General features: G+C 34.5%; 1 protein-coding gene and 1 pseudogene across 1 annotated transcript; both read left to right on the top strand.

Moving 5' to 3' along the window:
- The first annotated feature begins 21,993 nt into the window (after positions 1-21,993).
- LOC120193206 lies at positions 21,994-22,636 on the top strand (annotated as a pseudogene).
- Positions 22,637-22,741: 105 nt separating this feature from the next.
- On the top strand, positions 22,742-26,155 carry LOC120193096 (3-dehydrosphinganine reductase TSC10A-like). Its single transcript, XM_039195705.1, has 4 exons — positions 22,742-23,347; positions 23,683-23,830; positions 24,802-25,092; positions 25,881-26,155. The coding sequence occupies exons 1-4, from the start codon at positions 22,829-22,831 to the stop codon at positions 25,886-25,888; spliced, it is 966 nt and encodes a 321-aa protein (XP_039051636.1). The 5' UTR covers positions 22,742-22,828; the 3' UTR covers positions 25,889-26,155.
- The last annotated feature ends 1,058 nt before the right edge of the window (positions 26,156-27,213 follow it).

The following is a 27,213-nucleotide window of genomic DNA, read 5'->3' as shown; positions in this document are numbered from 1 at the left end:
CGGGTTGGGTCAAAATCGTGTCGGGTTAATCTTGGATAGGTTGGTTTCAAGTCAGGTCGATATTGAATCGGTCGTTTTCGGTTCGGGTCAAGCTTTATATTTTCAGGTCAATTTGAGTTGGTTTCGGTTCGGATCAACCTTTAGATTATCGGGTCAATTCGGGTTGGTTTTGGTTCAGATTAACCTTTAGATTTTCAAGTTAGTTCGGGTTGTTTTTGTTTAGGTCTTATGTCTTCACTCTTTGTCGTCTTAATCATCGGTCTTGTAACCCTAACAGACCGATAAGGGTAGCCCGATCCGATCCGGGAAGTTACATTAGGGCCACCGGAGCGACCCACTGTAAAAATAGCGGAAAATTTAAAACTTTTTATCAGAACATGTAAACTTATAAAATCAGTTTTCACTATTTAAAAAAAACATATTTCCAAACACGTATATAAATCAAAATATAATTACATGCCCCCTAATCACATATACCATACTCTGCAACAACGCCGGAAGAACTCCCTTACTGAAGTCGATAGATGCACTGGTACAATTCTTTTAACCTGAAAAAGTGAGCAATAGAGTGAGCTTCGAAAAGCTCAGTAATACAGAACTACCAGATGATGCTGAAAAACGTGCAGATACAGATAAACATATTTTCCTTATTGGTTCAGATATTTACAGATCTTTATGTTGAACTGAGGTCCATTGATATCGCATGTAAAACAAATAGTATTCATTTCAGATGGAAATATTTCGACTGTCTAGGTTCAGGAGATCAGAATAGGTTTTCTAGTGTGTTCCCAAAAATCATGTAACTTTTCAGATCTTTTTTTTAAAACATATATATATATACCCCCATCCGTTCACATCATAAATGTGTAGATTCCCCAGAACCATACACCCAACTGCACATGCCATTTAGACCCTGAGCACAAAGCCGAGGAGTCTGCAGATAATCTTCCTACAACAATAAACCCCCCAGATAAAACATTTCTCCGTCGGTAAACGGAGATATCAGAAATCAAAACAGAATTCAGATCAGATATCATAACAGAATCTAGATCAGAAATCAGAACAGAATTCAGGTAATGTATCATAACAGAATTCAAGTCGAAAATCAGATAAAATATTTATATGATTAGGGAACAAACCAGAGTTTACAGATATTATTCAGAGGTATTGGATAATCTTAACAGGTAGAGAAACATGAATCTTCAGTATACCGATAGGATATCGGAATTTAGAATCACTATTGGAAGAGTTCATTAACTGACAGAATCATCAGTTATTCAGAATGTGAATTATCAGGATCATATCTTATTCGGACAGTTTTTTCAGAAGCTGTACGTAATCAGAAGGGTATTCAGAATCCTTTGCATCCATGTCAATTGATCGGAATTCGAACAACTTGAGAACGAAGATTCAGAACCTTAATAATCTATGTCGACTGGTCAATTCATTTTCCTTCCAGGGTATTTACTCTTTAATACCACAAATTCTTGTTCATATATCATTTTCGAAATTAACGTTGAATAAATCTTCCAATGTCTTTATTTCATGTTCACGCTTTCACCATATCATGAAATACTGACGTACTTGATTTTGTAATTCATAATCCATAAGAACATTACATCATATATGTTCATTAACATTTCCAGATTCATCCAACTCACTTATTCAATCCTCAGTCCTTGTGGTTACTTAATTTATTTAGCATTCAAGTCCATTCCATATACTTCGGGATTTTCCAGAGTAATTCAAGTGTTCCTGATTTTCAGACACATGCTGCACTTCTGTTCCATTCAATTTGGTCTTTGTGGTTGATTTGTCGAGCAAACGTCCAATTTTTAGTACTGAATGCGATCCAGAGTTGAACTAAGTTGAATACTTCCAAAATTTATCATCGAGTCAAACTTAAGAAGACGAACACGCATTCCAGTAATATCTATGCCATTCAGGTATTGACATAGCTTTAGGGTTGATCTACTCACTTAAATTATGTTCGATTACTTTTAAAGGTAGGTTAATACCTATGCTTATTTGGATTCCTTAATTAATCCAAGGCATTTACTTGGTATAGGCCATGAGGGTATTTTGGTAATTTTGGTGTTCAGTTTTATTCCATTCATTTCAGAGCTCGAGGATGTCCAATCATTCCTGAGCTTGGTGATATTCTTGGGTCATTTCCATTACAGGGGTATTTTGGTCATTTTACAGATCTACGGTACTTCAATCTTTTCCTGTCATTCGATCTTATTATTTAATTCAATCTTATCATTTACTTCAGTCCTTTCGAACAATTCTAACAGCAAAATACCCCCGATAAATTACTCTTCAAGTATTTACTCATTATTCGAATATTTTCGGGTCAAGTGTCTTCTCAGATTTTACAAACGGAATATCATAAATTTTTCTGTACAAAGACAGGATCTTAACAATTAAATTCGTACTTAATCGAGTTAAGTACAAATCCTTAAAGTACATTCTCATTCAGGGTCAATTCAGACTATTTTATCTCTCAAGGGCATTTTCGTAATTTCTTAACTAGATAATTTCGATATTAGCTCTTAACGAAAATAATATAATATAGAGATCCTATGATTAATTGCTTCCTCGAACATTCTTTGATCTTGAAATGATTCCTTAAAAGACTTCTAGTATCTAGCATAAACCTTCTTGGGGTTAAAAACCGGTTATCCATAATTTCCAAGTAAAACTAACATTTCTTATGTACATCAATAGTTTTAGTAGATCAATAATTCTTTTCAGATTTATTAATCCACTTCCAGGGATAATTCTTGTCATTTTCCAACTTAAGGGTATTTTCGTAATTTTACCCTACCGGAGTATTATCATAATTTCTCATCCAAGTACTTTTAACATTTAACCTTTGATGAAATAAACTATAAGTTACAAACCCATATTGATTTCTTTATCACTAAGCACAGAACTTGTAATTTAATTCTAACAATCCCTTAATTTCTTATAAAAATCATCTGAATCATAATCAATTACTGAACCCTTTTATCGTATTCAGATCGAGTGTAGAAACTAATTAACTACACAAATGAGACCAACATTATCTTAATCATGCATTTACCAATATTCACATGTTCCATAAAGCATAAAGAGGTAGTAAAGTATTACCTTGATTTCTGTGCAATATTGATCGACCATAAAAATTCCATTCGAATGCCTTTGATCTTCAATTCAACTTCCAATAATTCCTCAGCATATCAACATAAATTATATCAGAAACAGAGCTTAATTACGATAAACGGATCGAATTGGGTGATAAATCACTGAAAGATGGCTTACCGGGTTCGAATTTGGCGAAACAGACTTCGGATTCGGATTCAGGACGTCGAAAGCATAAAATATGACTTTTCGAAAATTTAGAATTTTTGGTCAAAATCAAAGTCAACGGGTTTGACCGGCAATTTTGAGGCCTTCGGGTTCGAATTTCAAAAAACGGACAGCGGAATCGGATTTGGAACGTCGAAAAATGTCAGGATAGGTATACTCGGTCGAAGTCAAAGGTCGTTTAATACCCGGTCAAAGCCAGTCAAAGTTTTGGTCAACGACGGTAAACGGTCAACGGGTCAACGATCAACGGGTCAACGGGTCGGGTTGGGTCGGGTCAACAGATCGGGTAAACGGGTCGGGTCGGGTCGGGTTGTGACCGGTCAAACCGGTCAACTATGCACCAAAACCGGTCAAATCGGTCATTTTTTTCTTCCTCACGGGCAGTGGCGGCGCGTGGGGGCGCATGAACAGTGCTAAAATCCCGAAAAAAATATCTAAAAATTATTTTGAGCGATTTCGAGATACTTACAAAGCTCGGTTCATAATTTTGAACGGCGGAGAGCTCGATTTCAACAAATTGGAAACTTTGACCGCTTCACCTCCTCACGCGCCGCCGTCGACGGAGACCAAGGATGACACCGGCAAACTCGGAACGATGCAACGAACACGATGGTGCGGGAGGTGTCGTAAACGGATGACCCGATCGTCGTGAATCGGTGAAAAACCAACTAAAACCGAGTTATTACCGACGATACTTCCGACTGAAATTCACGACGAACGGCGATGATTCATGACGAAAGGTTTGAGGGGTTTTGTTCCTCGATTGACAACGAACACGATGGTGGTTTTAGCTAGTCGTTTGGAGGTCGGACGGCGAGTAGATCGGAGTTGGAAGTTGGGTTGTTGGAGAGGGGAAAACTGGAAAATTTCTGCTGCCTGCGCACGGGAAAGAGATTTATAATTCAACATATTAAAAAAATGGTTAAATCATGGGTTTAGCCACTGAACTTCCTGCACTTCTTAAAACAGTTTGCCAACTTTAAAATCTTACAATTTAATCCCCTGTTTCTTTCAAAATACCAAATTAAATCCACCACTTTATAATTTCTAAATTTTAGCCCCTAAATTGGGGTGTTACAATTCTCCCCTCTTTAAAAGAATTTCGTCCTCGAAATTCATTCATGTCACATAATTGCAGAAATGAAACTTCTATCAGTTCTTTCATATCTTTCATGTAGCTTTTATAGAAACACAGATCCTTCACTAATCCTTAACCAGTTGAGTATACATTCTTATCAGAAATCTCTCTCATTCCAAGTAAATAATCAAAACAACTTTATCCTTGTGGAATCAATTCAGCCTTTGTCATGAGAATAGGCTCATAGAGCAGTAGCATAGCAAAATTTCATTTCCGGAGTCGATTCAAAATTTCTCGGGTAATTAACTCTCACATGGCTCGTGAGGTACTTTACGTCGTTTAGACAGATGTTACTGGTATTCCTTTTTGTACAAATATAGCCTTAACGGATAGAAACTTCGGTTTACTCGATACAGATAGGGACTCAGCCCTGGAGTTCCGGCTCAGAGAGGTACGATTGCAGTATAGGGGCATGTACTGATCAGACATATTTTGACATTCGACGGCCGGTCTATCTTGAAAATTTTTGACTCAAACAATAGCTCTGATACCACTAAATGTAACCCCAACAGACTGATAAGGGTAGCCCGATCCGATCCGGGAAGTCACATTAGGGCCACCGGAGCGACCCACTGTAAAAATAGCGGAAAATTTAAAACTTTTTATCAGAACATGTAAACTTATAAAATCAATTTTCACTATTTAAAAATAAAACATATTTCCAAATACGTATATAAATCAAAATACAATTACATGCCCCCTAATCACATGTACCATACTCTGCAACAACGCCGGAAGAACTCCCTTACTGAAGTCAATAGATGCACTGGTACAATTCTTTTAACCTAAAAAGGTGAGCAATAGAGTGAGCTTCGAAAAGCTCAGTAATACAAAACTACCAGATGATGCTGAAAAACGTGCAGATACAGATAAACATATTTTCCTTATTGGTTCAGATATTTACAGATCTTTATGTTGAACTGAGGTCCATTGATATCGCATGTAAAACAAATAGTATTCATTTCAGATCGAAATATTTCGGATGTCTAGGTTCAGGAGATCAGAATAGGTTTTCTAGTGTGTTCCCAAAAACCATGTAACTTTTCAGATCTTTTTTTTAAAAACATATATATATATACCCCCATCCGTTCACATCATAAATGTGTAGATTCCCCAGAACCATACACCCAACCGCACATGCCATTTAGACCCTGAGCACAAAGCCGAGGAGTCTGCAGATAATCTTCCTCCAACAATAAACCCCCCAGATAAAACATTTCTCCGTCGGTAAACGGAGATATCAGAAATCAAAACAGAATTCAGATCAGATATCAGAACAGAATCCAGATCAGAAATCAGAACAGAATTCAGGTAATGTATCAGAAAAGAATTCAAGTCGAAATCAGATAAAATATTTATATGATTAGGGAACACACCAGAGTTTACAGATATTATTCAGAGGTATTGGATAATCTTAACAGGTAGAGAAACATGAATCTTCAGTATACCGATAGGATATCGGAATTTAGAATCACTATTGGAAGAGTTCATTAATTGACAGAATCATCAGTTATTCAGAATGTGAATTATCAGGATCATATCATATTCAGACAGTTTTCAGAAGCTGTACGTAATCAGAAGGGTATTCAGAATCCTTTGCATCCATGTCAATTGATCGAAATTCGAACAACTTGAGAACGAAGATTCAGAACCTTAATAATCTATGTCGACTGGTCAATTCATTTTCCTTCCAGGGTATTTACTCTTTAATACCACAAATTCTTGTTCATATATCATTTTCGAAATTAACGTTGAATAAATCTTCCAATGTCTTTATTTCATGTTCACGCTTTCACCATATCATGAAATACTGACGTACTTGATTTTGTAATTCATAATCCATAAGAACATTACATCATATATGTTCATTAACATTTCCAGATTCATCCAACTCACTTATTCAATCCTTAGTCCTTGTGGTTACTTAATTTATTTAGCATTCAAGTCCATTCCATATACTTCAGGATTTTCCAGAGTAATTCAAGCGTTCCTGATTTTCAGACACATGATGCACTTCCGTTCCATTCAATTTGGTCTTTGTGGTTGATTTGTCGAGCAAACGTCCAATTCTTAGTACTGAATGCGATCTAGAGTTGAACTAAGTTGAATACTTCCAAAATTTATCATCGAGTCAAACTTAAGAAGACGAACACGCATTCCAATAATATATATGCCATTCAGGTATTGATATAGCTTTAGGGTTGATCTACTCACTTAAATTGTGTTCGATTACTTTTAAAGATAGGCCAATACCTATGCTTATTTGGATTCCTTAATTAATCCAAGGCATTTACTTGGTATAGGTCATGAGGGTATTTTGGTAATTTTGGTGTTCAGTTTTATTCCATTCATTTCAGAGCTCGAGGATATCCAATCATTCCTGAGCTTGGTGATATTCTTGGGTCATTTCTATTACAGGGGTATTTTGGTCATTTTACAGATCTACGGTACTTCAATCTTTTCCTGCCATCCGATCTTATTATTTAATTCAATCTTATCATTTACTTCAGTCCTTTCGAACAATTCTAACAGCAGAATACCCCCGATAAATTACTCTTCAAGTATTTACTCATTATTCAAATATTTTCGGGTCAAGTGTCTTCTCAGATTTTACAAACGGAATATTATAAATTTTTCTGTACAAAGACGGGATCTTAACAATTAAATTCATACTTAATCGAGTTAAGTACAAATCCTCAAAGTACTTTCTCATTCAGGGTCAATTCAGACTATTTTATCTCTCAAGGGCATTTTCGTAATTTCTTAACCAGATAATTTCGATATTAGCTCTTAACGAAAATAATATAATATAGAGATCCTATGATTAATTGCTTCCTCGAACATTCTTTGATCTTGAAATGATTCCTTAAAAGACTTCTAGTATCTAGCATAAACCTTCTTGGGGTTAAAAACCGGTTATCCATAATTTCCAAGTAAAACTAACATTTCTTATGTACATCAATAGTTTTAGTAGATCAATAATTCTTTTCAGATTTATTAATCCACTTCCAGGGACAATTCTTGTCATTTTCCAACTTAAGGGTATTTTCGTAATTTTACCCTACCGGAGTATTATCATAATTTCCCATCCAAGTACTTTTAACATTTAACCTTTGATGAAATAAACTATAAGTTACAAACCCATGTTGATTTCTTTATCACTAAGCACAGAACTTGTAATTTAATTCTAATAATCCCTTAATTTCTTATAAAAATCATCTGAACCATTATCAATTACTGAACCCTTTTACCATATTCAGTTCGAGTGTAGAAACTAATTAACTACACAAATGAGACCAACATTATCTTAATCATGCATTTACCAATATTCTCATGTTCCATAAAGCATAAAGAGGTAGTAAAGTATTACCTCGATTTCTGTGCAATATTGATCGACCATAAAAATTCCATTCGAATGCCTTTGATCTTCAATTCAACTTCCAATAATTCCTTAGATACATATCAACATAAATTATATCAGAAACGGATCTTAATTACGATAAACGGATCGAATCGGGTGATAAATCAGTGAAAGATGGCTTACCGGGTTCGAATTTGGTGAAACAGACTTCGGATTCGGATTCAGGACGTCGAAAGAATAAAATGACTTTTCAAAAATTTGGAATTTTTGGTTAAAATTAAAGTCAACGGGTTTGACCGGCAATTTCGAGGCCTTCGGGTTCGAATTTCAAAAAACAGACAGCGGAATCGGATTTGGAACGTCGAAAAATGTCAGGATAGGTACACTCGGTCGAAGTCAAAGGTCGTTTAATGCCCGGTCAAAGACAGTCAAAGTTTTGGTCAACAGTGGTCAACGACGGTCAATGGTCAACGGGTCAACGAGTTGGGTCGGGTCAACGGGTCGGGTCGGGTTGTGACCGGTCAAACCGGTCAACTATGCACCAAAACCGGTCAAACCGGTTATTTTTTTCTTTCCCACGCTCAGTGGCGGCGCGTGGGGGCGCGTAAACAATGCTAAAATCCCGGAAAATTTTCTAAAAATTATTTTGAGCGATTTCGAGATATTTACAAAGCTCGGTTCACAATTTCGAACGGCGGAGAGCTCGATTTCAACAAATCGGAAACTTTGACCGCTTCACCTCCTCACGCGCCGCCGTCGACGGAGACCAAGGATGACACTGGCAAACTCGGAACGATGCAACGAACACGATGGTGCGGGAGGTGTCGTAAACGGATGACCCGATCGTCGTGAATCGATGAAAAACCAACTAAAACCTAGTTATTACCGACGATACTTCCGACTGAAATTCACGACGAACGGCGATGATTCACGACGAAAGGTTTGAGGGGTTTTGTTCCTCGATTGACAACGAACACGATGGTGGTTTCAGCTCGTCGTTTGGAGGTCGGACGGCGAGTAGATCGGAGTTGGAAGTTGGGTTGTTGGAGAGGGGAAAACTGGAAAATTTCTGCTGCCTGCGCACGGGAAAGAGATTTATAATTCAACATATTAAAAAAATGGTTAAATCATGGGTTTAGCCACTGAACTTCATGCACTTCTTAAAACGGCCTGCCAACTTTAAAATCTTACAATTTAATCCCCTGTTTCTTTCAAAATACCAAATTAAATCCACCACTTTATAATTTCTAAATTTTAGCCCCTAAATTGGGGTGTTACAAGTCTGTTCTTTATAACTAACTGTACAATATAAAATGAGAATAAAAAATTTATTATTTTACTATTTATCTAATTACTAAAAATAGATAACAACAACAACAATAATAATTAACAAATAATTTATTCACTTAGACTCAATTATCGAGTTAAAATTGGGTCAAAGTTCGGTTCGAATAAGGTATGAGTAAATTAAATTTGGGTTTCTTTCGGTTCAGGTTATTTTTTGTTCGGATTGATTTCTGTTCGGGTTGATTTTTGGTTTAGGTTGCTTTCAGTTTAGTTACTTTTGATTCGGATTGCTTTCGGTTTGGGTTGCTTCAGGTTAATTTCAGTTAAACTATAATTCAGGTAGGTTTCGATTTGATTGGTTTATTTTGGGTTTTGGATCAATTTTGGGTTATCATATTCAGGTTTATATCGGGTCTCGGTTCGGGTAATCGGTTTGGGTAATCGGTTACGAGTCACAATTGTCAGGTCTATTCATGACCTTACTTCAATTTTTGAAATTTTTTGTGACTCTCAACCTATCAACAAGACTTCATACTTCAATGAAGTCAACTATGTCTATTGGGAAAAATATGATAAAGCACTTCATTCAAGCCAATGATTTGGGAGTTTGAGACATAGTGATAAGGGATTATTCTAATCCAACTAGAGAGATGGAGGAGTGGAGTGAATATGAGAAGGAAAAGTTGCAACTAAATGTTAAGGCCATATATATTTTACTTTGTGCATTTTGTGTCGATTAATCAAAAGTCTCCAATCTTGTTCTAACGCAAAAGAGATTTGGGACATGTAACACCCTGAATCTCAGGTTAGTTGTTCCGGGCTAAACTGAGAAGGTTTTGGATAAATCCTTTAGTCCTGTTGGAAACCTCGATTCAAGTTTGAGATGGTTAAGGCTTGAGTGAAACCCAATTAGAAGTAAAGTGGTTAATTTCGAGTTAGATGAGGGATCAAAGAGGTGATTGTACCATTTAGAAATTTAAAGGCTAAAATTCCTTAATGAAAGATGATTTCAATGGTATATGTTAAGAGGAAAAAGTTGGATTTATTTCATATATATTTTTCCTCACCTTTGTCTTCTTCCCCATTCAAACTCTCCCTTGTTCTTCTTGTATCTTGAGAAAAGGTAGCAACTTTGCAACCTTACAAACCTTGTATGGCATTATAAAGGTATGAATGATAATCTCCTCATCTATAGTTTCAATTCAAGCCCTTAATATAAAGTTTTAACTATGGTGTCCATAGGTGGTGGTTTAGCGGGGGTTTATAAACCCTTACGAAACTAGTTCATTTTTATAAGTTTTGAGCTTAGAGAACCCCTCTTAACTTCTTCCTAAGTTCTCAAATAAGTTAGTGACTCATTTACTTGTCTTATTATTAGTGAAAAAGCTTGGGGAAAGTTCAAGAGCAAGGGCAAATAGAAGATTGTGCTTAGTTGAGTTGAGGTTGTTTTTCAGCAGCTTAGGACTAAGTTAACACATTTCTAACTCTTATATACCACTTGTGAATCACTAGATGTGTTTGGCAGCTTGTATGGGTTCATCAAGAATGTAGCTGCATTCATGGTAAATTATGATATTTGATGTTATATGGTATGAAAAAAGACTTATTATGACCCTATCAACTTACATAAGACTTAAATAACATTTAACAGCCTTGGATAGACAAATTGGTAAAATGAGGAGTCATTTTCGTGAGAAAAAGAGCATTTATAGGCTTAGGCATCAATACTAATATTGTTCTTCAGATAGCCAAAATAAAGGGCTTTGGCTTTTTAGTATCAGTATCATATTCATATAGTATCGATATTGTTCTTCGAGTATCGATGCCTAAGGGTGTGATATCGGTACTAGCATTGATTTACAAATTCCAATAGCCAATTTTTGTACCAATGCTCAGGGAGTACTAATACTACACAAAGTAGAAATATTGATACCCTACGTAAGGGTATCGATACTTATTTATTTTCTCAAACATCAAACCTCAATTTGGTATCGGTACCTAGGGTGATATCGATACTCCACCTAAGGGTATCGATACTATAAAGTAATCTCATAACATCAAACGTAATTTTGGTATCGATGCCAAGGGAAGGTATTGATACTGCCAGGTCAGTATCGATATTAAGAGGCTTAGTATCGATACCATCACACAATGTTGGGTCGGACACAAAGCCTAATCTTGAGAAGAGGGTTCAAGAAATGGTTTAAGACCGTCAATACTTCTATAATAAACTAACAAATGAAAACAATTAATAAATACAACAAAATCATAAGAAATCTTATGAATTATTATGTCATAAGACTATCCCTTGTGTGACACTCGAGAAACATCAAGGATTCCCTAGTTTATCAGTTATGACAATCGTTTTATTTGATAACAAATATCCAGATATTTCTCAACTACTGCCAAGGTACTTCAGTTGTTAGTCTAGCACAAACGCCCTAAGTACTCACAAGGAGTAGGTTGGTTGGTTGGGTGTATATTTCTGATCCAAAAATTCCAGGATTCACATGAGGTACCTGAGGGTACTATAGGTAGGATAGAAGGTTGTGATTCCCTAGATGCAGTGAACCCTTCGACCGTACCATGATGCCTACCTTAACATTTGTATTTAATGTACTTGCATGCTTATGTTTTTACTTGCTAGCATGACCATGTAATGAAAACATGTAGTATAGTACAATTATTAGTTTGGCACTAAGCTTGTGAGCTCAACTTTTGAAATTTGTTTTCGTACGTAGGTTCTAAGAGGATCATTGAGGGCTTTCTCGCACAACTTGCATTCCATATCTCTTGAAGCACTGAGTATATATTAAGTCTATTGTAGAGGGTATGTATTATTCGTAGACCTTTGTATACTTGAGCTGAACTTTATTTTAAAATACTTGATATGTATTATTTTGAGATGTATTAGGAGCCCCTATCATTGCAAACTCAATTACTTATGTTTTCATGTATGCTTTAAAAAATGACATTTTTAAATGAGTATTACGCAATATAGTGGTGAGTATTCCCGACTGTCAAGCGGGTAACCTGGGTTCCCCGACAACGGCGCCAAAAATTTGTTGCATGTGTGGGTGTACTATATTATGACACACAAACTATGCAAGTATACACATCGAACAAGTAATAATATTGATGAGTGAGTATCGTCTCCACATGGATTGGAGGGAAATTAAGTGTGTGCACTCAAACTATGAACAAATATGTGTATAATGGTATGAACAGGGTAATGTGAATATTGTGGCAAAATGAGAATTATGAAGTGTTGTAACTAAAAATGTGAATAAAGGAATGCTATAGCAAAACTGGATTGAGAATTGGGTTATGAGATAAGACAACGATATGACCTCACACGAGTAAGAAATACCTCTCAATGTGAACCCTAGCATAATACTATTGATTAAGCCCTATCCTTTTAGTCATTGAAACCTTATCCTTATCTCTAAGGTGAGTTAAGGTTTCGCTTCCCAGCTTAATCTCATTGTTCACATAGATATAAGTTTAACTATATCGATTTTAAGCACCAAACATAGATAAAGGCTATATCTCGAAAGCTCTTACAAATCTAAGCAATAAAATAGTGAACAAAACATGTATATAAACTGGAAATTTTGTGACATTCATTAAAAACAAAATATAATCTTCCAAGATAAACCCTTGCCAACTAAGTTAGTTCAGGGATGGGTAAATAACATCCATAATCATTCATTCAATACAACCCATATCCAACAAAAGATGAAGAAATAAAATGCAACTAAAGGAAAAAGAAAACTCCCAAGCCGTGAATTGTTGTGGACAACCGTGAACTACCTCTAGTGACGTTGCTTCACTCAAAGGTCAACAAGCTTTATCCCCTTATAGCTTCAACAATGGAGGTAACCACGAAGAAGGGGAGAAAAAAGAAGAAGAATGAGTATAAAGGAGAGAAAAAGGAAGAAAGAGTAGTCGCTTCTCCTATTCTCTCTCTTATCTCACACTTTCTAATTTTTCTTTAAATGAGGGTATCCTTAACTATTTATAGTAAAGACTCCTAGGGTTTTGTGCCCTAATCTTTGTTTGCCCTAAGAGAATATTCCATTCGTACGTGTGGGTCGGACAACTAATAGAGGGAATTCAAGTGACAACAACATTAAAAATATCTTCAGATTTTTGTCTTTTTATGTGCCCATGAATATTGTCAAGAAATGTTGCAGTATTTCTCCAAGTCTTCTTACCCAGTATGCTATGACTTTCTCCAATTCTCATTCAGCTTCATTTACCTACACATATCACCACCAAAACACCACCTGTCTCTTTAAGCAACACCAATTTCACAAATAAATAACATTAGACAAGTAAACACCACCACATGCAAATGAATGAGCTATATGCAACTAAATGGGTTTAAAAACAACTGATAACCCAAGTAAAAATGTATGAATTATATCTTTTTTACGGGATTGTCATACCACCAAACTTGAGCTATTTCTTTTCCTCAACCAATGATTGGCAATTGCAAAACAAAGTAATCAACAAAGGAAATTATATAGCAAAGTTAAGTCTAAGATAATTGTATGGTAAAAAATTCAGCCCTTAGAACTATTGGTTTCAACATGCTAGACAAGTTGAAATTTCAAGAATTTTTACTCTAGGACAAGATCATTTACATGTGTGTGTAATTGTATCCAACCTATGCTTAATAGGGTTAGAAAAATTCTAGTGAAGTTCACTATTCTACCTTAGCCTTATTTGACCTTTAAGCACAAGTTTACTCCAATTTTCTTAAAACATTTCCACTACTACGAGGGGAGTCAGCCTATCATAACTACTTTTCTAGACTTGAAAATGAAGTAGAACAAACACCCCATCTCCTAGACTATTGAAAATGAAGGGGTAATCTATTTGGTTGTACGTTTTCGATGCAATTCCCAAACTCACCGAAATACCCAAGAGTATCATAGGTAGGCTAGAGAGGTGTGAGTCCTGAGATATAGTTCAGCTAGCATGCTCATGTAGTGAATGCATGTAGTACAATAGAGTTGTTTGTATGGCACTGAGCTTGTGAGCTTAGCATTTAGAATTTGTTTCTGTGCGCAGGTTCTTAGGAGATCTCCCGAGGAGCTTATTGTCGGTTCATGGATTCTATATTTGTCGAGGCACCAGAGTAAGTCTTAAGTCTATTTTAGAGGAAACAAACTATTCATAGACCTTTTGTGTATTCAAGTCATAACTTTATTTTGATACAAATACTATGATGTTAGTTTAGGATGTATTCGAGAGCTCCCCTCTTTGTAAACTTGGATACTTATGTTTTCATTCATTTTTTTCAATTGTTGGTATTTTCATGATGATTACCATGGAGGTTTAAAAGAAAAAAAATTGGTTAGCATATTTGGTGGTCCCGTGTAATGCTTTAGTCCTTTGATATTTGGATCAAATCAAATTAGGGTATTACAAACTCATTGAAGCAAGAGGGAATGGATGAAACTTTTGGGTTTTTCTTAAACGATATCATCGTCGCTCACCGTCGCAAACTAAGATTACTAAAAGACTCCTCATATCTTAAAATGAAAATCTAAAGTTTCTGGTAAATTTTTGGCCATCGAATGGGACCATACACCCACCGCTACGCGTGTGAGAGTGGTTTTCCCAACAACATGTTAAATAAATTTAAGGGAGTTAAATAGGACCAAAATCGAATTAGACCTGAATCGAAGTGAACTTAAATTGCTGACTTGAACCAAATCTGACTCAACTATTGACTTACAACTTTTATCGTTGATAGTTGATTGTTGGCTTTAACCGTTAACTTTGATCATTTCTCGTTGACTTTAACTTTTTCTTTTTAACTTTTATGTTTACCTTTGGGTTTTTTTTACGCCTGGAGTCCATTTTCACAGTTCATTTTATCAAATTCTGATTAGAAAGCCTTATTTTGTATCTCGTATTGCTTTATTTTGTATTTATTTTTAGTAAATTCTGGAATTAAATGTCTTACTATCTGATATTATGTTCTGAAGGTAATCACGTGTCTCTGTATTACTCTTTAGTAAATCCAAGCAACCCCTATTCAACCTAGCTCGACTTTGCACGTTTGACTCAGGATAAACATGAGTATTGTCAAATGAACTACTAGTTGTTTCTAACTAAGTATGTATTGATTTAGTTCTCTCATAGTAATACATTATTATTAGGTTCTCATCCTGAATGACCTAGTACTACCGATCGTGGAAAGAGTGAGGCTTAGTTGATATCATTTAGCTGGCATAGGTGTGTTCCTTGACTTGTATTGTATGCTTATTTTTTCATGAAATATTTTGTTTTTTTGTTATATAAATATATATTGTACAAGCGTATCTATTTTTTTTTATTAATGTTGTATTATGCATGATATGTTGGTTGGTGTAAATTTCTATATTAAGATTATCTACGAAAGTCTCGGGTTCCTCTTCGGAGGATACATTTCTATATTGTTTCCTGATTTTTATTTTGAGTTCTTCTTTGGAAGTTAACTAGGGTTCCTCTTCGGAGGGTAACTTCCCCATTTTGATTTCTTTTTTGGTTTGTTTTGGGTTTCACGAAAGGTAAGGTTGCGAAAATTTTCTGTTATGATATTCTAGTGATGGATAATTAATTTTACTATTATTTGACTATTATGTTGCATATTACATCATGCCTGAGTTACTTATATTTTAATATTAATATTTTTTTGCAGCCTAAGTTACTTATATTTTTAATATTAATATTTTTTTACACTTAGAGGACACACTAAGCTTTTTAGTTCACTCTTTTTCTGTCTTTACTTTTTAGATTATCCAGATGTAGGATCGATTTAGCCATTAGAGATGTATTCTCGATTTTATGCTATATGAGGTTAAACATTTATTTTCAACCTTCTTTTAATTGTGACGTGTTTGTTTTTTAAAGTATATTTGGTAGATGTTAAAAATGATTTACCAAGCACATTTCTTTCATAGATCACTTTTATGATCAACATGGCTACCATTATTCAGTTGTAATTTTTAGGCCGAGTTTAGGGTTACAAGAATTCATCTTAGTATCCAAAAATTTTATTCTAAATTGCTTCTACTTTTCCAAACATAAACACAAAATTTTCTCCTTTTATTTATTTATTAACAAAATTATTGTCATCACTCTCAGTAGATTCGACTCTGCTTATCGCTATTATACATTAATTTGAGCAGGTTTTATTTTTAACGAATTGCACAACCGCATCAATAACAATGTAGTAGATCAAAAGTGTCAAATTATTCTTAACTTACTTTTTTTTACAAAAAGTTTAAGTCAGGGTAGTTTTCCCAGTCTAGGGCTAGGGCATACTTAAGACTCAATTGTGATTTACATAGAAATTTACAGATTACCCACCAAGAGTGACGGTGGTAGGATTCAAACTTAGCCTTACAAGCTCAAATTCCTGAATCCCCACTACTTGTACCAACACTAATTGGCGATTTACCTTGTTTTTCAATGCTCTTCAAAGTCGACAAGGTCTACTGGTTCATGAGATTTTTTTTTACTTCTGGTTTTTTTACTGCTATTAATTTTCTTTTGGATATTCTTTTAAGACTTGTTTGTTCTTATATTATATTCTACGTTTCAGGGAGAAAAAGTATGTTGCTACTTGATTGATTGTCAAAACTATCTTGAAGGGAAGTTGTTATCCATGGGTGAGCCATTTATATTTTTGTTCAAAAAGAGGGAGTTGAATGATGATAATCATGGCTAAAAGTTTATGATGATAACTAATTCTCTTTTAAGACCAAAGTTTTCTTTTTCAATACATTTAGGAAACTAAATGTTTTATTTAGTTTTGAAAAAATGGTAAACAAAGAGATTATTAGTGAAAAAGCGGTAGAAACTTATTGTTTTCACTAGTTTTTTGGGTCAATTATGTGTTTAGTATCTAAATTATTCATTTTGGTCCGTTTTAGTACCTAAACTTCTAATGTTTTAAAATCTTACCTAACGTTTAGTTTTCGTTTCATTTTAGTACCCGCCATTAAAAACCTAATAGATGGGCTCGTCGGTCGCCGCGTCTACAGTCGTCGACCGTCGCATCAATAGGTCTATGAAGCCCAACCTTTCCAGCCCCAACCTTTCGACACCTGAATGTGATTTCGGCCTCCGTTTCACTATAAAATGCCTCAATCTACCCAATTCGACAATGAACTCTTCAACTTCTTCATCCCCGATCTCCTTCGTCAACTACCCGATGGTCCTGAAACTGGACTATGTTGTTCGATTTGTCATCCTTTTATGGTCCATAGCTCGGATTGGTCATCCGTTCATCGAAGCTATGCCTCATCAGCCCGTCCGTTTTGTTTTAAATGGCGGGTACTAAAATAAAATAAAAATTAAACGTTAGGTATGATTTTAAAAAAATTAAAGTTTAAATATTAAAATTGATCTAAACTGATAATTTATGTACTAAACACATAATTTACCTTTTTTAAGTTTTTTGAGGTAGTGCTTACAATGTCAATCATTGATACAAGCAGTTTTGACCATAATATTTTGAAGCAATATCTAAAATTTTATACAACTTCCGTCCCATTTAAAATGTCTATTATTGACTTTTTGTTAATTTTTTAAATTTTGACTTATTATTATTTAAAATTTATTATTGATAAAACTATAAAAAATATATTCTAAAATTCTTCAATCTAGTAGTTTTAAAATATATATTTTATAAAATTTATTTTTTAAATGTTTAAAATAATTGTGGTCAAAATTTTAAAAAATTAACCATTAAAAACTCAACAAAGGATAATTTTATTGGGACAGAGGTAACATATTTTATTGCAACACTTTATGTATCGTTTCCTGAAAAATATCTAGTGTATCTTTAATTATATTTTTATGTATACCATTAATTTTATGGGTAAAATACATTAAATTGTTCCCCAACTACATGCTATTACTTTGTTGTGTACCCAACTATTAAAAGTAATAAAATGGTCCTTTCACTATGGCATATTACTTTATTGAGACCTTCGATTATTAAAAGTTACAAAATGGTCATCCGACTATTCATATGTTCTAAACTTATCATTTTTCAATAAAAAGTTAACAATCGTCTGAGCTGGATGTTAATTTGTTGATTAGGATATGATAAAATCTAATCCCATAACCGTTTGAATTCTGTAGTCATTTGAGATTCTAGTATAAGATTTAATCATATATTAGTCAAAAGGTTTGTGTTCAGCTCAGACAACCGCCATTTTCTTTAATAAAAAAGGACCATTTTGAAACATTTGAATAGTCGAGTGATCATTTTATAACTTTTAATAGTTGAGATACTTAACAAAACAATAACCTATAATCAAAGGATCATTTTGTAACTTAATAGTTAGGAGAATTAAGAAAGTAACATTGTATAGTCGAGAGATCATTTACTTAATTTACTCTAATTTTATCTTAAATTATTATTTAGATTCCCCCCTGATAATGATGTAAATACAAAAAATTAATAAAAAATTATAATATAAATGGTTAAATTAGTTATCATGCATGATTAAATTATTAAAATGCTATAATTTGTTGCAACAATATGTAACTTTTCTCTAAAATATAATTTGTGTGTGTTTAGTAAAATTGTTACTTTTCTCTAAAAATATAATTTGTGTTTGTTTAGTAAAATTGTTACTTTTCTCTGAAATGTTTTTATAATTTTTATATGTTTAGTAAAAATTTTATGTATCATACTTGTTGACACTCGTTTTTATCCTGATTATAATCGTTTTTTATATTTTTTTATTAACAGTACTAATATTTTTTATTATTTTGTTTTAGTTTAAAGATCCAATTTCAATTGAAGCCCAACAGTAGGCCCAAAAAATACATACCCAAACTAAACCAGGCCCAAAAAAATCAAACCAACCCAAATTCCTTAACCAAACCCTAACCCTAACATCAACTTAACCCTAACCCCTATTTTGTAGCTGCCGCCAAAACCTATCGCTGCCGCCACTGTCCACCGTCGAATAGCCGAGACGAGAAGCCACGCCGTCGGTCACCTCAGCCAGACCGAATCTCCTGTTTCACCAAATAAAAAAAATCAATAAAAAATAGTAAACAATCGACCTAAAAAATTCGAGATCCCCATTCCCCTACCGACCAACCCTAACCATAGCCACTCATGCCACCAACAAGCCCCATTTAATACATGCAATCAACCATCATTTCGAAGGAGAATAACAAACAAAAAGGAAGGGGAGCAGATTTAGAACATGATTCGATGAAGAAAAAAGGAAAAGGAAACCTATTGAGGAGAGAATCGGGAAAGGGAGAGAAATTAGTTCGAAAAAAAACTAAAAAACAAAGGGGAGAAAGGTCAAGTTTACCATTGGGTGAAGAAGCAAGGTAGAGGGGCGCCATTGGTCCTTTTCCGGCGCCGTTTAGAGTGGCCGGATAGATCTTTGTTCTCTCTCTGTTGAAAGAAATAAGATAGGGGAGAGGAAAAACAGAAATGGCGAGGGAGAGGGTGAAAGAAATGAGGCTAGGGCATCCATGCTTTGTTCTTGTGAGTTAACTATTGTAAAGATCCCTCTTATTTCAATATTAATGTATTTTACTCCTTAAATTGAGGCTTTATAGTTTTCGATTTTGCCTTATTATTTTGTCCGTGTTTCATTTCAGACCTAAATATCATTTTGGGTTTATTTTCATTTCCAGTTTCTGTGTTGTATGATATTTGCATTTTGCCATTAACTTTGTTATGTTTTCTTATTTTGCCTTTAAAGTTTCTGTTTTTACTATTTAATCAATCATTTGCATAGTATATTAAATTTTATATTATTTACACTTTAATCCATGTTTTAGCCATGTTTACATTTTTGTCTATTTATTTAATGTAACTTGCATTCTGGTCTGTAACATTTTTGTTTGCATTATGGTCCATCGATATCTATCACACGTCCATTCTCATTCGCATATGTGCTTTACCTTCATGATTTTTGTCAACATGTATACGAATGTGCATTACACGTTTATTTCTCAAGCATCATATAGTGCATTATATATAATGTTGTTGTGTATACTTATAATTCATTAAAGTTTGTATGTTGTATATTCTTCATTGTTTAATAATTAAATATTTGTTTGTATATATATATATATATATATATGCACATATACACTTTTGTATCATACTTGTATAGCAGTTAACATATTTTATTAGACTCAATTGTGAATATTAATAAATATTATTTTGTACGAATAATTTATGGAGATGCGCCTTAACTGACAAAGAGTGTGTCCAGGAGAACTATTTGTACAAAATTGTATGGTTTTCCTCGATTCGAATCAAATAATTGGATTAACGGTAATACTCTTTTTATTTCATAACGGTTGCAAAGTGACGTCATAAGGAATAAGAAAGTAACCTCCAATGGTTGTTTAATTAAATTCACCAAGAAAAGACTGTTAGATTGGGTCTAATATCTCGTCTCGATGTCTTTAAATAATTATACATCCTTATTCTATCTAAAGGTTGGTAGCATAATTAATTTATTATATTTATTTCATTGTATACATTAGAAATAGATGTTAATTTGCATGTGTTTAAAAGGGGTCGTAAATTAAATTACATTCGAATTTATAAGTTTTATTACAAGGACAACTAATTAATTAATTAGGTATCGATTTAGGGTGCTTTGGGAATGCTAATCCTTCCCCACACGTAATCGGCTCCTGAACTCAAATTTTTGGTAATGTATACCGTAAAATTGTCTTTTTAATTAAAATTAATATTTTATTAAAATGCCAAATATGTGTTTGGGTTCCAAATCATACCCTAATCAAAGATTAGTGACAACTCCACGAATCGATTTTATTTGTTTTTAGATTCGAGTCCCAAATTATTCGAGGTAAATGTTTTTACCATAAATTAATGATGTAACTATATAGTTGTTTAATAAAATTAATATAATGTAAATGATTAAATTAATTTATAGAGTAAATTATGTATTTATTCATCTAATTATTCTTGTTTCATTTTGGTCACCTAATTTTTTTTAAATCATACCTAAAGTACATTTTGATTTTATTTTAATCACTGGTAGTTAAAAAATTAACGGTGACATTGACATATCACCGTAAGGTTATAGCTTGACACATAATAAAAATATAACATTAAGTTTAATTTTAAAAAAAATTAAATTACTAAAATGAAGAAAAATATTTGGTTATTAAATACGTAGTTTACCCAAGTTTTTAAGGCCCAATAAAAGTAAACAAATAAGCTTTGCATCTAATGAACATTTATGTTTTAAAAAAGCTTAAGTATAAAACAAATGTTCAATCTATATCTATTTTTCAGTTTAGTGTCTATCTTTTATTTTGTTCTATTTTCATGTCTAACATTTCATTCCGTTACTTAAAATGAATAAAGCCGTGACAGATCATTAAGTTTGACCGTTAACACATTAAAAATATTGAATGATTTATGAAAATATGAAATTAATTAAAATGAATCTCTTTGGCAGGGAGTGATGTGGTATCATCTCAATCCTTTGCTTCTTCATTTCCATTCTGAATCTCTTAGTTTCATGCATTGTTTCCATCTTTTGCCTTTCCATCCTCTCAAACCTCTCTGCAGATCTCGAAATGCTTCTCAAACCGTCCCCATTTCTAATCCTCTATCGAAAACTCTTCTGTGTTGAACCCTAAACCATAGTATAAAATAGTGGTTGCAATATCTGTTGCGGTTGCGGTGTCGCGGTTACGGATGCTGCAGACGTTACGTAACGTGTTGCGGCTGTCGTATGCGTGATTTTTTAATGTGTTGAGGTTGTCGCGGGTGGCTGCGTTCCATTAATATTACGTCGCGGTGACCTTCAAAACTATTACGATGAGGTCGTTACACTACGTTGCGGTCGCAATTTAATACCATGCCCCAAACACCGAACCAATGTCTCATTCAACGGCAGCCGCCCAGAGAAATGGTATTCTCTCCAGCGCGACCAACTTAAGGCCGACCAGTAGGTGGAAGTCGCCTTAACCATCGCCACTCGTTGCGGCCACTTCGACCACCCCGCCTCCAAGACCTCCATCCTGTGCAGTTACAAAATGGAAAAATTCCGCCGCCGCTACTGCTCCGAACGTCAGGGCCTCGCTTCGGGCACCACTTGGCCTTACTACGACGCCATGGAATCTCTGGAGTACGGGACTTTTCCTTTCTCGACTAGACCATTGCTTTCTATTGTTCCAACCAGAGGGAAACACTTTTATCCCGATCATAGGCATGAAGCTGGAAATAACTACGGTAACGATGAAAAAGAAGAGGAGGAGAAGGACGATGATGAAGAAGATTACCGGTTAAGTAAAAGCCGCAGTATCAATTACATTCTGCGTCAACCAAGTGTTGTGAACAGGTTCTCGGGGCTGTTAAGCGGTGGGAAGAGGGTGGGGATGGTGACGTGGGAGTTGTGGGAATGGAGGAAGAAGACAAGAGAGTAGGTTTAGTAGTGGAAATAAGGTTTAATTTTAATTAATTTATTATTTTCAGGAAAAAAAATTAATATTAAAAAATTTAATGAATTAATGATTAAACTTAATAGCTTGACCCTTTTAAATTACGGGTATACTTGATCCTTTCAAAAACTTCAAAAGCTCAAACGTAATACCAAAGTCAAAATCACCTGTACTTCTCGGTGATTTTCTCATAGCTCCTATCGTCCCCATCGATGGTGATTTTGTCTCTAATTCTGTTCCCTTTCCTCCTCCTCTTCCTCCTCCTCATCTTCATCGTGCGTCCCCGCCCGATCAACATCCCAATAAAAAATCGACACGTCTTCATTACAGGTGGGTCAAGCGGCATCGGGCTAGCCTTGGCTCACCTGGCCGCTTCCCAGGGAGCTCGAGTCTCGCTCTTAGCTCGATCTCTTAAAAGACTCGAAGAAGCCAAAGAATCGATTCGCCTTTCCTCCGGAGCCGACGTTTCCATATTTTCTGCCGATGTTCGTGATTACGACGCCGTTCAGAAGGCGATTAACGATGCGGGGCCCATCGATGTCCTGGTAGTTAATCAGGGAGTGTTTGTGCCTCGGGAGCTTGAGAAGCAGGGATTGGATGAGGTCAAGTTTATGCTAGATGTGAATCTGATGGGGAGTTTTAATGTCATCAAAGCTGCTTTGCCGTTGATGAAGCAGAGGATGGACCGCTTGCCCGCTTCCATCGCTCTTATTTCTTCCCAAGCTGGTCAGGTGAGTATATCTGAAATCATTGAATTACTTTTATTTTTATTTATTTATTTTTCTACTTGGTTTTATAGAAGGTAATAGACTTGTTATATCCACGAGATTTTGTTTCAAGTCTTGTTTTTATATTATTCTACTTGGTTTTGTTGTATATCTGACACCACCATCTAAGAGTCGCTACAAATATCCCTTATTCAAAGACTTAGAAGGGATTCGACCTTCTACAATCTCCACACAATCTTAATCCTCTTTCTTATGACCAACTCTCTCTTACATAGACACACCGGCCAACAATAGTTCTTTTTTTTTTCCTAATTGAACTTCGTTCGATGGATGTTTAGGTGGGAATTTATGGGTACACAGCATACTCGGCCAGTAAATTTGGGCTTCGAGGACTAGCAGAGGCATTGCAGCAGGAGGTTATTGGGGATAATATCCATGTCTCTGTTGTATTCCCACCAGATACTGACACTCCTGGTTTTGAGGAAGGTTTTAGACCCTTTTCTTTGAACCTTCTACCTTGTTAAATGGCTTTACTTTTCGGTAACCTGTATTTAATATTAATTAGCCGGTTGCATAGTATTTTGGATGCTGTCCAATGAGAAATTTTATGACCTATTAAATTTTTTCTTGTCTTTTACAATGAGGGGATTTGCAATTTTCTCTGTGGTTTTTGTTTTTCAACTATAATATAATTGGGGGGCTTTCGTGGTGTGCTACCCATGTGTACTTCGATGCTTACAAGTGTCTAGCTGCATTATGGAATAGAGTTGATTTGGGGCTTATAGAAAATTCAACAAATCCTCTTGACTTTCACAAGTTTGAAGGTCAATGAAAGCAGATCTTGAGGTTGAGTTGGAACTCCTAATCCGATTGGTAGGAGATTCTGCTCTGTTGTGCTAAGTCATGAGAATTTATTGGTTGTTACATTTTTGTTTGGGATATGGTGTAGGTAGGTGTGGTTGCTTGAGGTGTTGCTTCATGGGCTTATGCAATGTTCCCCATTTTGGTATTTGTTTTATAATGGGGTTTCATTAATTTTGTGTATTTTTTAATGTTTTGCGGTGTTTAGGTGTGCTTTAGGTGTTTCTTTTGCTTTAAGATGTTTGTTCTTGTAACCTCTTTTGTGATTTTGTTATTAACAAATTCAACTTTGGCTGAGCAAAAAAAAGGACATCAGATTGAGTTGAATTATCACGAGTGTGAAGAATTGATGGGATTGATGACTTCTGATGGTATATTGAACATGATTCTGGCGTTCAACCTGAACACAAAGTTAGATGGTAGTTATTGTTAGTGTTTCTCCATTAGTTCCGATTCCAATGCAATCATAACGGTTTGTTTTCCCAAAAGGAAGCATAAGCTGGAAATATATTTGAAATGGGAATCATTGACAAACTAAAGAACCTCTGTTGTGTTTCTCGAAATTACATTTAAGTATGAACCGACATTTTTTGCAGAAATTAAAGTTAGGCCAGAGCTCACAAAAATACTAGCAGGCTCCTCTCGTTCAATGAAAGCTGATGAAGTTGCCAAGACAGCTTTAGCGGGCATCGAATCTGGAAGTTTCATGGTCCCTTGCAACTTTGATGGGCACATGCTGGCTATAGCTACTGCTGGTTTATCCCCCCAAAGATCTTTCTTGATGGCATTCACTGAGGTGATTTTTTCTGGTGTATTACGTCTTGTAGCATTATTTCTCCAATGGAACTGGTATCGGTGCATAGAACATTGGCATGCAAAGAAAAAAGGTAAGTTTGCAGTAAAAGAATCATTTATTCATACACCAGAAGAAAAGATATTTGTGCCTATTTTATTGAACCCAGTTTTGTCTATTTTTTTTTAAGTTGTTTTTCGGAGAATCTTATGTCTAATGGTCAAGAATCTGATATGTGGTTATCTTTAAGCAATATCATTTATTTATAAGTAAAAGTATTTAGATTGCCCTCCTTAGGAATCATGGTTATGAGAATATTGTTTTAGATTCTTATCTGTCATTACTGAAGTTAAAATTTTCCATTGCCAGTGCCTTCAATAATTAGGATATGCCCTAAAGAGATTTTCTTGGAGTTTAATATGGTAGATAGTTTTATATTCACATTGAAATCTTTGCCTATAAGTAAAAATGTAATTTTGAATCCATCAAGTGGCCTCAGTGGTATAAAGAAAAGTTGTTCTTCCACGAGGTCTTGGGTTCGAGCAGCTACATTTGTATTGTCAATAGGTTAAAAAAATTCGAACATATATTACTTTGTAATCACTCAGACTATTAAAAAAATGATAATTCTCTCTTTCTAAATTACGAGGACCAAAAATCTAGTGTCTTGGCACTACTCATGTATAGAAGGTAAATACCATTATTATTCATTATAAGAATTACAAATACTGAAGTTACCATGTTCAATTTATGAAGCAAAATTGTCTTTCAATATGTCAAAAGATTTTTGGAATTACTTTTTTCTTTTAGACATAATATGGCAATATCACCATTTTTTTATTTACTCCTTTTGTGCATGATTATCACACCTCTTGATTTCAGAGACATAGGCCTCCGGCGCTCAAGATGGATCATCATTACCTGTTCCAGTTCTGTTGCTTAATGCTAGTAAGATCTCATGGATCTTACCTCTTCCAAATGTTACCTCTTCTTTTTCTTTCCAACTTTCGATTCATGTTTTGCTAGAAGTAGACAAAGCGAATAACTAGAGCCGGATTGCATAGGAAAGTTTTAGTTTTGTATTGTTAGAACTTGCTGGTTGAATCTTTTGATGTGAATCATGAAATTCGGGTTTTAATACAGACAAGAACTGCCCATCTGCTCTTTATTTGATTTTTTTTTATTATTGTAGCATCCATAGTAATTCTTGGCAGAGATGAAATTTAAAATGGGAAAAGTAAGATCCACATATTCTTTTAGATTTTCAGCAATTCATTATTGAAGTTATATTTTTCCATTTCCAATGCCTTCATTAAATCATTCAGCAGCGTCAACCGCTATCGGACACTCAAAGGGAGGGGATTTTAAATATATGGTAGACTATTTGAATAGTCAGTTATAGGGTAGATCCTATCCAGATCACATAACTAAAAAGTTGGTAAACTACATGTTTAGTAAAAGTATAACTTTTATTCCGTTTTGATAATTAAACTATTATTCTTCTAAGGGTAAATTATACGTTTGACAATTGAACTTTGTTCTCTCTCTTATTGCATTCGTTGAATATCAAATTTTTCAATTTATTTTTTGAATTTATAGATTGATTTTTTTATCATTCTGCGGTTAATCTTGTAACGACTTTATGACATGGATGACTTAAATGATTTTTTAATCGGAAAAAATGTATCTCTTTAAAAATTCTTAAATTTTTCACATGATAACTTTAATTCTATGCATTTTCTTCCCCAAAGAAGTTGTAACCAGGCTCGCAAAACACACCTCCAGCACCATGATCCTATCGTTTTTTTTTCTTTTCAAATTCATCCTCACATGGTACGTTATTTTTCTCCCTCCTTTAACTTGAATGGGATTTAAACTCGAATGATGATCCAAACTCTATGACGAGGAAGATAAGGTTGCGTTGTCACATGTTAAAGTTTTAACTCGAATTCCTGGTGGCACACTTTAATTGGGAAAGTAATAAAACTATTTGATTAAAAGTAGAACACTTTATTAAAGTTGTTTATTATAAAGTAGCATTTTACTTTATTCAATTTCCTTTATAATCAAGTATCTATCCATATAAATAGATACTAAGGATTAGTGTTAGAGATTAGGTTGTCCACGATTACCCCTATTGTATTCTTCTTTTATTGACATTAGTGATTTTTCTCCTCTTCTGCATGTGGTTTTTCATGAAAGGGTATTACACATA

This window comes from Hibiscus syriacus, unplaced genomic scaffold, assembly GCF_006381635.1.
Source record: "Hibiscus syriacus cultivar Baekdansim isolate YM2019G1 unplaced genomic scaffold, ASM638163v2 tig00116989_pilon, whole genome shotgun sequence".
Classification (NCBI taxonomy): Eukaryota; Viridiplantae; Streptophyta; class Magnoliopsida; order Malvales; family Malvaceae; genus Hibiscus; species Hibiscus syriacus.
This window is presented reverse-complemented; position numbering and strand designations above follow the sequence as displayed.

Bases quoted from the DNA above. Each gene is read 5' to 3' on its own strand.
- LOC120193096 (XM_039195705.1), top strand. From the start codon at position 22,829: ATGGTGATTTTGTCTCTAATTCTGTTCCCTTTCCTCCTCCTCTTCCTC. The intron at 23,348-23,682 runs GTGAGTATATCT...ATGGATGTTTAG, and splicing joins TTTCTTCCCAAGCTGGTCAG to GTGGGAATTTATGGGTACAC. The intron at 23,831-24,801 runs GTTTTAGACCCT...CATTTTTTGCAG, and splicing joins CACTCCTGGTTTTGAGGAAG to AAATTAAAGTTAGGCCAGAG.